Here is a 12,974-nt window from a genome sequence, read left to right on the forward strand (position 1 = left end):
ACATCTTCATAGGAGAACCTTTTCAGAAGAACGTCTAATCAACCAACAACCGACGTCTTTACTCATCCGCAACTTCCAATGCTAAACTATCGACCAATCAGTGGCTTAAGCTTCTGGCGCGTCACTAATATGCGGAAAATGTTGCCATATCAAGTTGGGCAGAGTTAAATCGGATGTTGTGCAGGTTTAGTCGAGCGAATTTGATTTGCGAAAGGAACTATAATTTGGTTCGATCTTTTCGTTTCCCAATGTTTTTTTTTTCTTTAAAGTGCATAATATTACAAAAAAAGTGAATGGGCTCTTCAGCGTTGCCTTATTTTGAAGGTTTTGCCGGATGTCTCCCACTCGCGCTCGGTGCCTTGACACTAATAGAACACCGTGTGTAGACATTAGCTGATGTAAACTTTGTACCTGGCTTGAATGATATTCAACTTTCAGCTCCTTCGCATAAACAGGTAAAGTCATATTTTAAATACTAAACCAATTTCTATTTCATTACAGGTCTAAAGCGGCTAGCTAAGTTACTGTGATAGCTTGATCGTAGCTAGCATTAGCTGCGACCTAACGCACTGGCTCAGAACTAACGTTAGTATTTGTGTTAAACTCGCATTACAGCAAATACGCGCTATTTACTCTTTTCTAAATGAAGCACAATACATTTAGACACCCAGCAATTTTAGTGTTTGTCTCGCCATATTAAGGATTCACTCAATGCACCTTCAAATAGTACATTCCAGGCTTTAGACGGAGTCTTTATTTCATTTTCTCGAGCGAGCCCTTATTAAAGAAGTCAGACTCTTACACGTTGTTAAAAATTTGATTGTTTAATTGTCGCTAAATTTATAGACGTGACGTTAAAATATGTAACCAATCGGATATGTTTTTAGAGAAATGTAGGACATAGTTTGACGTTATCCACCAGGTATGACTCGGTTTTAATGAAGTCAAAGGGAGTCAGGGAGCCCCCGGAGATCTTGACGCGGTTCTCTAGTCTAATAAGACGTACACGGCTTCGTAGAGAGTGTTTCCGTACTGTGTTTCCTGTGCCAGCTTCTGAGTGGGAGCCGTGGGGATGGCGGACCGGGAGGAGCGCCGCTTCGCCGAGGTTTCCCGGGAGTCTGTCAAACTCATGGCCGAGAGTGCAGGGGTGGAGCTGGGCGACGATGTGGCCGCTCTGCTGGCTGAAGATGTGTGTTATCGGCTCAGGGAAGCAGCACAGGTCAGTGCTGCTGACGTAGTACATGGATGGTACCGGAATTTTAGTATTTATTATTCCTAAATGTATGTTAAGTCTGTGTGAGGGTGTGCAAGGTTACTACAACTAAAGAATGCACATTAGACTGTTGGTAATGTTGTGAATTTGTCTTGCTTGGGCATCAAACAGAACAGCTCCCAGTTCATGAGACACGCCAAGAGGAGGAAGCTGACAGTGGAGGACTTCAACAGAGCTCTGCGATGGAGCAATGTGGAGGTGAGTGTGTGCATGTCAATGCTAGTGTGGTGCTTGTAAGCTCAGTCTGATATCACATGGTCATGGTGCAGTAGTTGTTGCCTTTAAGTCTCTTTGTGTGTTTTCTTCAGGCCATTTGTGGCTACGGGGCCCAGGATGCGCTTCCTTTCCGTTCAGTAAAAGAAGGAGAGCTTTTCTTCATTGAGGATCGAGATATTAACCTGGTTGAGTTGGCTCTGGCTACTAACATTCCCAAAGGCTGTGCTGAGACCATGGTGCGAGGTACGACGCACGGTGCTGACATTACTGTCTATGAAAATCCTATTGGAAGTCTTTGTTCCATCATACAAGCTTTTTTCTCGCTCCAATTTTTTTTATATCAGTGAATGTGTCTTACCTGGATGGAAAAGGAAACTTGGAGCCTCAAGGGACAGGTAAGACTCAGTCACATTACAGAATGTCAGACGACCTGTCTGAACAGTTGGTGTGAGGTAAGAGTATCAGCAGCTTCCATCCTTCAGTAATGTCTACACAGGCAGTGTTCATTCATAGTACAGCAGTTTGCATGGTCGCTCTAATAAAAAAAAAAAATCACTACAAAAATGTTCAATTTGTCCTTTTATTGTAAAGGTTCTAAAGTCAACCTGTGCCATTGAGTGTGAATATCATTGTTTGTGCAGCAGCTGTTTGACCTGACTGTTAAATTGTCACAGTTCCCACTGCAGTGCAGTCCCTGTCTGAGGACCTCCTGAAGTACTACCAACAGATCACACGGGCCATCTTGGGAGAGGACCCCCACCTCATGAAGGTACCTGCAGGCAAAGGCAATCGGATGCGCTGTGTGGCTGGACAGAGTGTTAGCTCTAATCATTCCTCTGTCTTTGTCAGGTGGCTCTAATGGACCTTCAGTCCAACTCCAAGATTGCTGCACTCCTGCCATATTTTGTTTATGTCATCAGTGGGGTAAGTTTGACAGCCCATGATGATACTGTGTGATGGGACTTCTCCATTTGCCTGTTTGTTGATAGCATGAGTATTTCTGTCCAGGTGAAGTCAGTAAGCCATGACCTGGAGCAGCTTAACAGGCTCCTTCACATGGTTAAGAGCTTGGTCCAGAACCCCTATCTGTATTTGGGCTCGTACGTGCGCAGCCTGGTCTCCAGTGTCATGTATTGCATCCTGGAGCCGCTGGCCGCCTCCATCAATCCACTTAATGACCACTGGACTCTCAGAGATTACGCTGCCCTGCTCCTAAGCCACATCTTCTGGTGAGTTCAACACTAATCTTTGCATAGTATTTCAGTTATGTCAGTTCACTTGTGAATGTCTGGAAAAAAAATATGATTGTGTTTCCTCTCCAGGACTCATGGTGATCTGGTGAGTGGTCTTTACCATCAGATCCTGCTGTCCCTCCAGAAGGTTCTGTCTGACCCAGTGAGACCTCTCTGTTCCCACTATGGAGCTGTAGTGGGGCTTCATGCTCTGGGATGGAAGGTATGTTCTGCCCCCAGTGTTGTTGTCTGCATGTAAGTACTTACACTGGTAAAGTGAAATCAGGGTCCATCTTTAATCTACAACTGACTGGGTATATTCAGGCAGAATTCTTTTCACAAATATTACAAATGTGTAGATCTTTGTCTCCGATACATTCAGATTTAATTTTCTTAATGTGCCTGTTGAGTGATACTATTAAGCTTGTATTTTTGTTCTGCTCTGCTCTTAATTGTTCCTCACTAATATGACATGTGTGTTTTTGTTGCTAGGCTGTAGAAAGAGTACTCTTTCCACACCTACCTGCCTACTGGGCTAACCTGCAGGCTGTTCTGGATGACTACTCTGTGTCCAATGCCCAGGTCAAAGCAGATGGACACAAGGTCTATGGAGCCATCTTGGTGAGTGTTTTTTTTTGGGGGGGGGTTCCATTCTTCCAGCAGAGCTCAAGAGACTTCGATCAGTGAATCAGAATTTTTTTTATATAGCTTTCTAACTTTCATGCAAACTAAAACATATCAGCGTAGTTTACAGATGATGAAAAGTGTAAGAAACAAAGACAATAAAAGATAAAAACAGTGATAACAATGCTTACAAAAGACGAGTATTTCAATTTTAAAAACTGGAAACCTGGTTTCCTTAGGTAGATTAGTTGAAAAGATAACCAGATTTCTAATCTGATTTCTCCAACTTCACACATGTGTAACAGCCTGCAGAGAACAACCAGCTGAGTAGGGGAAAAAATAAAGTAAATGGAAGAAGCAGCCTTTTTTGTCAAGGAGAAAAAAACGATAAAAATCATTTCTCGTGGAGGAGAAATCATTATACTTGTGGACTGCACATATAAACAGATTTCCACTAACCAGGTTTCTTAAGTGCATCTTCCCACATTATCTGAGAAAGCAGATTTCTCATAATAACCTTTTTTTTTTTGCTTGTTTTGTTTGCATTCTGTTTCTTAGTGTTGCAACCACATTTATTTGGACGTCATTTCAGCCTCATTGAATCTTGTTTTGAAAAAAATTATGAATTGGAACGCATGTAATAAACACAATCATGAGATCAGATGTTTGTTTTCAGTAAAAATTATGGATGTAACAATCTGTCCTTCTTGATTGATCCATTGATCAAATACCCAATAATCAGAAGTGATTGATTTAAAATAAACACCTTGATTGTATAATTGTAAATACGGACATTTGATATTTAATTTCGACTAGGCCTATAGACACATGGTGTGAAGCAGATGTGTTTTCTGTCCTGCAGGTGGCAGTGGAGCGTCTTCTGAAGATGAAGGCTCTGGCTCTGTCTCAGCCAGCAGAGGGAGGCTCCAGCGCTCAGCCAGGATCTGTGATGGGTGCTATGGGTTACAGGGTGAGCTCCCCTGGGCTTAGCCCACCTCCAGAACCTTTGTCAGAGGCTGCACTGGGAATCGCCAGCCATCTTCAGGTGGGTGGGGCGGGCTGTCCCTGGGAGGAGTGGACCCCAGTCCCTCTGCCTGCCATGTACTGTGAGCTCTACTCTTTCTTTGGAGACAGCCTAGCTGTCAGGTTCAGTACAGGACCAGGGTTTGGCAGCTACCCTCCCTGCACCCCTGCCCACCTTAGTGGTGCCAGGAAGGAGCCCCCAGGCCCTGCCTCCAACTCTGAAACCGCCCGTAAGATGCCACAGCTGACCGCCAACCTAAACATCAGTCCCAGGCAGGACGGCAGTCCTCGCACTGATCCGCCTCCACCCAGCCTGGCCGTGACTGGATCAGGGAGGTAAAGCAAAGACATGGGACATTTTAGACAGTTTAGAAAATTAAATTGATGTTTGCTGCAATTGAAGTTGTTGACTTTCTTCTTTCATCCAGGTCCCTGGCTCGCTCTTCTTCCTCCTCCTCAATGCAGCGCTCCAGATCCTCATCCTCACGTTCAGGTCAGCGTTCAGCAGGTCTTTCTCGTGACGTTTTCCCCAAAGCTCGTTTTACCTCTCCTCAGACGGGACTTCCGGTCTTCTCATTTCTCATTGGCGGGCGTCAAATGGGACGCCGTTGCCAGGGCCGCCGTCCCTTCCAGACCACCTTTGCCCCCACTCCACCTCTGCCTGCCATCCCACCTCGTGCCTACGCCCACAAACTACCCGTTATCGGCCGAGTGGGCAAACCCGTACGCCGATGGACATGTTCCCATTACTCCCTCCATCTTCCTCTGTAAAAAAAAAAAAGACACGTCTGTTAGTACAAAGTGATGTTTACTCCTCAGACACAGGATTCTGTCTTTCTGCAAACAAAACATCATTGGACATTTCAGTCATTCAGTGAGACAGCGAAGTTCTGTTTCATGCCCCAACTGGTAGAATCCGAGCAGATACTGTGGTAAAAAGCAGTATACATCTCCACTCCCCGAGTGCCACTGAACCACAGACACTGACATGAATTGGCAGAAAGAGGAACTTAGACTGCACCAGTTTTCACAGGATGTGTATCTTTTAACAGAAACGTGCCAAGTGCAGAACACTCAGCTTTGTCATCCCTCATTGGGGCACAAAAGTGATATTTACAATCTTTAGGTATCATTTAGAAAAAGATGTAAATAAATGAAACGTGCAAATTAAAATGTAAAGTTATGGCACAAATGACTAGTCAATAAATTATTTGGTAGATGAAACAGTCGAGTGCCCATAAGAACACTGAGATGGACTTTACTTGCATTGTTAGAATGGGTATGAGAGGTGTTGTAGGACACACCTGAAAAATTGTGGACCCTGTCTTTCATGTGAGAATGATCATTGGCTGACATCAGCAGTGTTATTTCTATGCATTAGAATTAGTGGGGACAAAAGTATTGGACCCTTCTGTAATCTGACCCAGAGGAGCACACGGATCAAAAAGACCAATGCTGGCTTTACACACAGGGCTTTGATGTGGTATTTTCTGGCGATGCCTAAACAGGATCCCCCACACAAGACTGGACAGAAAAGAATGATGCAACACTAGACTTTAGTTTTGCACTGAACTGAGGACACTAACATCTAGTTCTAGCTCCAAAACACATAGTTGCTTTATAAAATAAATCTTTTTTTTGAACGTCCGCATTAAAACAGGCCTGACTAGGCAAAATAATTGTGAGTACTTTGGACTTTGTGTGTGTGTGTTAGTTACATGTAGGACCCAAAACTCATTTATACACTCACTTATGAGGGTATGCGTGTTTAGAACTGGATTTTAAAGTGATGGCCTGGTTTAGGATTAGTTAAGTTATGGTTAAGGTCAAGGGAAAGTCCCCACGAGGTAATAAATTCTCCCTATTCACAGGAGATATTAAAATCACTTCTCAATGAGCCTTCAGTGGACATGAGGGTGGACAACTTTAACAGCTCTTGTGTGCTCTAGTGATCACTGTTGTGTTTTTACCAGTGTGATAAACAGACCTCTGTGATGCAGAGGGACCAGATACATTCTACTCCGAAAGGACTGAAACGGCAAACATTTGTTTTTGCTGTTCAAAGGAGACGTTTTGGTTTGAGGTCAAAAGATAGATGTGAAAGAAAAGATGGTATTTGATGGGATTTAAAACCTCAATATGTTAAACAACATGAAACATGGCACCTTTTGGATCAGAGGACTCAAGCTTTTAAGTGAGCAAAAGTCCTGGAATAAAGTACATTCAATAAAATGTAATTATTCGTTGAAAATCCTTTGTTCGCAGTAACCATCAGACCTGTGACTCGTTTCACTCATTTATTCCTTTGCACTTTTCCCCTCTGATAAAGCCCTTTGGTGGGTTAACAGTGTGTTTTAAATCATTGTCTCACTGGATGCTGATGTTTGTGTTCAACCCTGAATTAATTCTCCTGCTACAATCATGATTTATATCATTGCTTCACAGATTTGGAGCGTGAGCGGATCCTTTCTTCCACCACACTTTCCATCACTTTGTGGACAAAGTCTGAACCAAGTTTTGTAAAATGCCTCGGATTGATTTTTCCCTCTTTTCTAAGATTCGAAACAGCTGTGTTTCCCCATAGACGGCTCTCTGGTCCCATGTGGATTTGTCCTTTTTAATAACAAATTTAGTCTTCACAGACGAAACTCAGGGCTAAAACCAAAAGTAGTCATTTAGAGCGATTTATTAATGAACAGTCTTTCTGTTGCTCTCCGCTGGAAATATGTTCTGTGCTGTGTTTAGGTGGAGGCCTGGTGGCTCAGTGGTTAAGTATTGGGTTGGGTGCAGAAGGCCGCAGGTGTGGCCCCGCCTATCTACAAAGGGGCACCCTGGTGGGGTGGGATTCAAACCTATGGCCTTCTGCACCAAACCCAATACTATCCTGGTGCCCATCCCGAGCCCGGGTAAAATGGGAGGGTTGTGGCAGGAAGGGCACTTCATCCCAAATCAATGTGCGGAACATGATCCACTGTAGCGACCTCTGAAGGAACAAGCCGGGAGCCATTGACTTTTATGTTCTGTGCTGAATTAGAATGCAAATAGTGAAATTCAGAATTTGTATCTGATATCCATCTTTCGAACCTTCGCCCAAACGTCTTTAGTGTACAGCTAAATCCTTTTTGCAGTACTTTTGTAGGAGACATTCCATTTGTTTTACTCCGTGTTGGTGTGGATTTAATGGTTCTTCCTCAGGTTGAGACTCCTACACACCCATATCACATGAGGCCAAGCTCTTCTGCACCCTGGGGATCCCCCTCACCCTCTTTCTCCTCACCCTCCTCTCCAATCTTCTCCTCCCCATAGTCACCCACACACCGTTACACCACCTTCAAGCTCACTGGGGTTTGACACCAGAGCTGCTCTCATCCACGCCAGCCTCCTCTTTGTGCTGGTTCTCTGCTTCCTCTTCCTCCTCCCTGCCCGTCTGGTCCGCGCAGTAGAGCCCGACTGGAGCTTCCTGGATGCCTTTTTTTACTGCTTTGTTATCCTGAGCACCGTGGGTCAAGGAGGAAACTCTCTGGGGTGAAGCCAGGGAGACACTGGAACTCCTCACCACATGTAAGACAACCCAACACAAGACGCAATTTATTATATTACCCTGCTATGATTCAAAAAAGCCTATTGAGTCTTGACACAGTAATGATCTATTTAGCTGCTTTTGGACGTAAAGTGAATCCAGCAGCAAACAGACTTCTTTTAAAAGGTTAACACACTGTTCATTTTGAGTTAATGAACTAAAAAAAAACACACAACAACACACACCTACACCATGTTTATGCTCCACCCACAGATTTCATGGTGAGTTCTGCTGAGGGCTTTGGATCAGTGGATATTATGCAAAAATCAGTTGTAGAAACAGGTTTGGGAGAATGTGTAGAATTCACCAATGCTCCCATACTTAGAAATTCCTGGTGAAGTATGAAGATTTACACGAGACACCTCTTTTATTTTCACTTTCATGGCTGCTGGCAGGGCCCATTTGTCCTACTAACTGTCATGGCTGCCGTTACACTGCCCGCCCCCTACAGTTTTCGGACCTTATTGTGTTATAGGTTTCATGTGTAATGGATAAAATTGCTTTTTTGTATGTGTTGGATCATGGTCCTACTGAAAAGTGAACCATCATCCCAGCCTAAGGTTTTGTGGAGCAGGTTTTCTTGAAGACCTTCTTGTTTCCCGTCTCTCTTGTCAGCAAGGGCAACTTTGGTGTTGGCCCGAAGCCCGGATAAAAATAGCAGGTTTGAGGCAGGGTATCTTGGGCATCCGGTGTTAAAAAACACATGCCAAACCATTGTGGGGAACATGTTCCGCTGTGGCGACCCCTGAAGGGACAAGCTGAAAGCTGTTGATCTAGTTGAAATAGTAATTATTAGACTTTAATTCAATTGAAAACCTACGGAAAGTACTAAAAAGAACTCAAGAACCCAGAGTTCATAGAAGAGACCTACGGAACCTTTAAGATTTGAAAAGTCTTTGTGTGAAAGAATGGGCCAAATGAAACTAGAGCAATGCACGTGGCTAAATTCTCCGTACAGGAAGAAACCTGAAGCTGTCATTAGCAGCCAAGGCTTGTGTACAAAGTATCAAATAAGTTTCAGTAACCGTGTTCAACACTTTTTCCTCTACATCTTCTTTTTTGATTTAACAATTTGGGTTTTTTACCGTTAGCCTCCGTCTGTATGGTGACAGACGACTTCCATTTACCTGCTGCTGGGCCTGGTGCTCATTATTACCTTGTACCATACACTTCTGCAGAGTCCCCGAGCCTGTGGAGTAGTGAGGCTCCTCTCTGGTCCACAGTGTGGACGGCTGGACGGTGTCCATCTCAGTGAACTGAGTCTGACTGATGAGCACGGCGAGGAGGAGCTGCAGTACTCTCAGTCAATCTGTACCATCTCCTGTGCTCCATTAGAGCTCAAGAACCCGTCCTCAGACCTCTAGACAACTAGAACCTGAACTCCTGAAACCACGTGACATTCACAACTTACAACTCTTTAAGTTCCTACTGAGTACTAACCTCCTCGGCCCAGTATTGTTCTATTTCCATCAAATATTGTGAATTTGTGTCCCGACATGCTTTAGCTTACACTTGTTTACAGGACAATATGCTGCATTACCTCTTAGCGGTTTCTGTTGGCACTGTACCCATAGATGTACTGCAAACTATCACCTATAATACTTTTAGGAAAAACACAATGATTCTAAGTAAAGCTTCTGTTTTTTGTGATTTTAAACTGACTTATGTTTGTCTATTTGGGATAGATTTAATAACCCGGCGATTGCTTCCTGGAGCCATTGAGATGGGATGTTGGCAACATGCAAACAGTAAATATACTGATCTGCTAAAACATTTATGCCTCCTGATTGTTTTAGCTCTGTTTACCTAAATGTTTTACTCAGATACTTAAATGCAAAAGGTTTTATGTCAGTATCATCTATTAAATGTAGATCTTGATGCATTTTATATACAATTCTCCTAAGTACCTGTTACTTGATTGATAGTTATTGATTAATATATTTCTTTTCCAAATAGGTTCTCATTAAAAGCGCCCATCTCCTTATACACATAATACAATAATCTGTACTCTGTTTTTGATTGTAAATAGCATAAAGACAACGTATCAAATGTTGAAACTAAGAAAACTGTAAACGTTGTACAATGCAACTCCCACCAAAAACCAACCAAAACAACAACAATCGGCCTGTGGTTAAAATGTGTGTTCAGCACCTTGGAATCAATATTTCCTAATGACAAACTGCAAAGGATCATCGCTTGTGGTTCATATTATCATTGAAACATTCAAAGGAATCTAAGTACCGAGGGGACCGGACCAAAAACTAGCACTAGCTGTGATCGTCAGGCCCCTCAGGGGCCCTGTGTGAAGAGGTGCTAATCATGGTTTTCCAAATTTTTTGAGATGTGTTGCTGACATCAAAGTCACATTTCTCTGTTTCGACATTTGATACATTGTCAGTGTACGATATGGTTTGAAATGATTTGTTCTCTCTACAGTATGTTTTTCACATTTTAGCCAGTGTCCCAACATTTTGGGAAATGTGGTTTGTGGTTGTGGTCTAGAGTGGGTGTCACTTTTCCTGCTTTGAAACTTTCCTTCACAATCTATTGTAGTAATATTTGGATGTTTGATCAGAGAGATGCACTGGTCATTATGCTGACAGCTACACGGAATTTACAAAGTAAAACATTAGGTTAAGCTCTTTGTCCCTTCTCCATAATACACAATACACGTATTATACAATAGTCATAATGAAATGTAGTGCAGACAGATTTGATTCGTTTTTCAGCCGCGTGCTGTTGATATTTCTTCCTGTCCTTAAAAAGCCTCTCAAACAGTTCAAGGTAAAGTTGCTCACATGCAGAAGGTAAATGACTGACCACAAGGTGTCACAACTTGCTAACATTCAGCTGCAGCTCAGGTTTGAAAAGTAAATCTTTGCTAAGTAACATTATTTGATTTTTATTGTTTTGTCATTTTGAGTTATCCTGTGAGTTCAGTGTCGCCACAGTGGATCATTATCCGCATGTTGATTTGGCCAGATGCCCTTCCTGACGCAACCCTCCCCAATTTCTACCGGGCTTGGACCGGCACTGCACAGCTGGGGAGGGGAATGGGCTGTTAGGGGTTCAGTGTCTTTCCCAGAGACACTTCGACACATAGCCGGCACTGGCACTGATCGAACCACTGACCCTGTGGTCTGTGGACGACTGCCTTTACCAACTGAGGTACAGCCCCCCCCCTTGCTAAGTAACATGATAATAGGTATAAATGTCAAGTTCAAGTTGATGGATGTTTGTGGTTGGCACAGATAAGAGGGTGGAATATTCTCACAACCCTAACTTATCAAGCTACCTTCTAATTTAGTGTTAGAATCAGAGTTGGCAGAAGTACTGCAAGTACATGTCTGAATAAACACAAGTAGAAATAACATTTAACACTCTAGTTAAAGTACTAAGTGCATGTTCTAACATAAACACATAAGTGGCAGTACTGCAGTAGTGGCAGTACTGCAGTATTGCATTCGCTGGGCATCAGTCTGACTCAGTTAAACATATTTGAATCTGATGCTCTTTATATGAATGTACAAGTCTCCAGATTTGTTCCAAATGTGCCTCATAAATTAAGTTTCTGCAGAAAAATGAAATACTCAGGTCTTTTTGAGTTGAATTCATGTGCACAAGAACCACTTCAAAAACCGGATTTCTGTCAGTTCTTCTATTCACTTGCTGACCCTTTAGTTAGTGGCAATAACACAACACAGAGAGGAAACATATTAAAGGGACATAACATCTGTCAAAAATTAAGAAAAAATTTAGACAAACGTCTGATCATGCCGTGATGGTATTTTATAAACGATGTGGAGAAAATAAGGGGCTGAGGTGCAGCTTATATCTTACAGACGTTGAGCACTTCACAGTGTGAGGAGAGAACGTTCCTCTAAGGAAGCATCTTACTGCTTTGGTTGGAGCTACAACAGTGGCCTGTTGTGTGTTCTCCTACTATGGCTGTGTTTGTGCGAGGCACAGAGGACCATGGGAGGGAGTTGCCATGAATCTGAGCACTGCACTGCCAGCTGGAGCAAAGAGCACACCCACACACACACACTAGTGCCCATGTATGACATCATCAGTCTTATAAGGTCACCTCCTTGACAAGTGGAGTGTACACGCTGAGGGTGGAGATACAGTATGTTTGGATATGTTCTGGTAGTAGCTTAATAAAATGGATCTGATAGCACTAAAAGAAGCTTCTCCATTCTTCCCCTGTGGATACCAGACAATAGTTTTTATTAGTTATTAGTTGGGCCTGTCAGCTTCAGTCAGTGTTGGAAAAAGTTGAGAGACAGGTGACAAATTAAAGAAAAAACTACATTAAGCATCTGTTTCTCATAGATTCTCTAAGTATTCTTGTCTTGTCTTTTTGGATTGTTATGTTATCATTGCTTTGACTGTTTTTATATTTTATCACCTTTTCAATCATTCAATCATCACTTTCAAAGCCATGAGTCTGTACACAGGGTGCTGTGTAAATAAAGTTTGTTTCAGAGTGATGTGTGTGTGGAGACCTCTGTCTAACACATTGATCCAAACTCTCACATAAGGTGTTTAGCTGCACTGAGAGCAGATGATTTAATCATTTTCACCTTAAACCGTTCAGCGACCCCTCGTGCCCGTTGGATCGGGCACTATTCTTACGCAGGGCACCATTTACTTATTCCGGTTCCTCCTTTGACTCATCACCCATCTGTACACAGCTCATTTTATAGTCTCACTGAAAGAAATGGTGGGGACGTAATGTTGATGAGTCCAGCCTCGATTGTCCTCATCCTTTGATTAGCAGTTTTCAGGGTCGTGCTGTGGCTCTGACATGAGATAACCAGTGGTCACATGTCGTCAAACACGTGAGCATCCTCATCCGGGTCAAACATTGTGTCAAAGCAGCAGTTAAGTACTGTCCCCAGTACTGCAAAGCTTGCCAGGTTACATGATCAGGTTCCTCAGGGGAAGTAAATAGTTTGGCCAACAGCTTCCCGTACTATACTATTACAATACTACGACCTCTACAGCTACTGCTGTAATCAAT

At 43.0% G+C, this 12,974-nt stretch overlaps 1 protein-coding gene across 2 annotated transcripts; it reads left to right on the forward strand.

The window, feature by feature from the left end:
• The first annotated feature begins 183 nt into the window (after nucleotides 1-183).
• On the forward strand, nucleotides 184-12,441 carry taf6l (TAF6-like RNA polymerase II, p300/CBP-associated factor (PCAF)-associated factor). Of its 2 annotated transcripts, XM_067524394.1 has the most exons (12): nucleotides 185-455; nucleotides 1,051-1,219; nucleotides 1,385-1,471; nucleotides 1,582-1,732; nucleotides 1,834-1,884; nucleotides 2,164-2,258; nucleotides 2,339-2,413; nucleotides 2,498-2,718; nucleotides 2,812-2,944; nucleotides 3,214-3,342; nucleotides 4,208-4,704; nucleotides 4,797-12,441. In XM_067524394.1, exons 2-12 carry the CDS (start codon nucleotides 1,073-1,075, stop codon nucleotides 5,137-5,139), a joined length of 1,929 nt encoding a protein of 642 aa, XP_067380495.1. In that variant the 5' UTR covers nucleotides 185-455; nucleotides 1,051-1,072; the 3' UTR covers nucleotides 5,140-12,441. The 2 variants fall into 2 exon arrangements, with proteins under 2 accessions (XP_067380496.1, XP_067380495.1); XM_067524395.1 differs by having other exon boundaries at nucleotides 184-1,219.
• Nucleotides 12,442-12,974: the final 533 nt, after the last annotated feature.

Source organism: Channa argus, chromosome 12, assembly GCF_033026475.1.
Source record: "Channa argus isolate prfri chromosome 12, Channa argus male v1.0, whole genome shotgun sequence".
Lineage (NCBI taxonomy): Eukaryota > Metazoa > Chordata > Actinopteri > Anabantiformes > Channidae > Channa > Channa argus.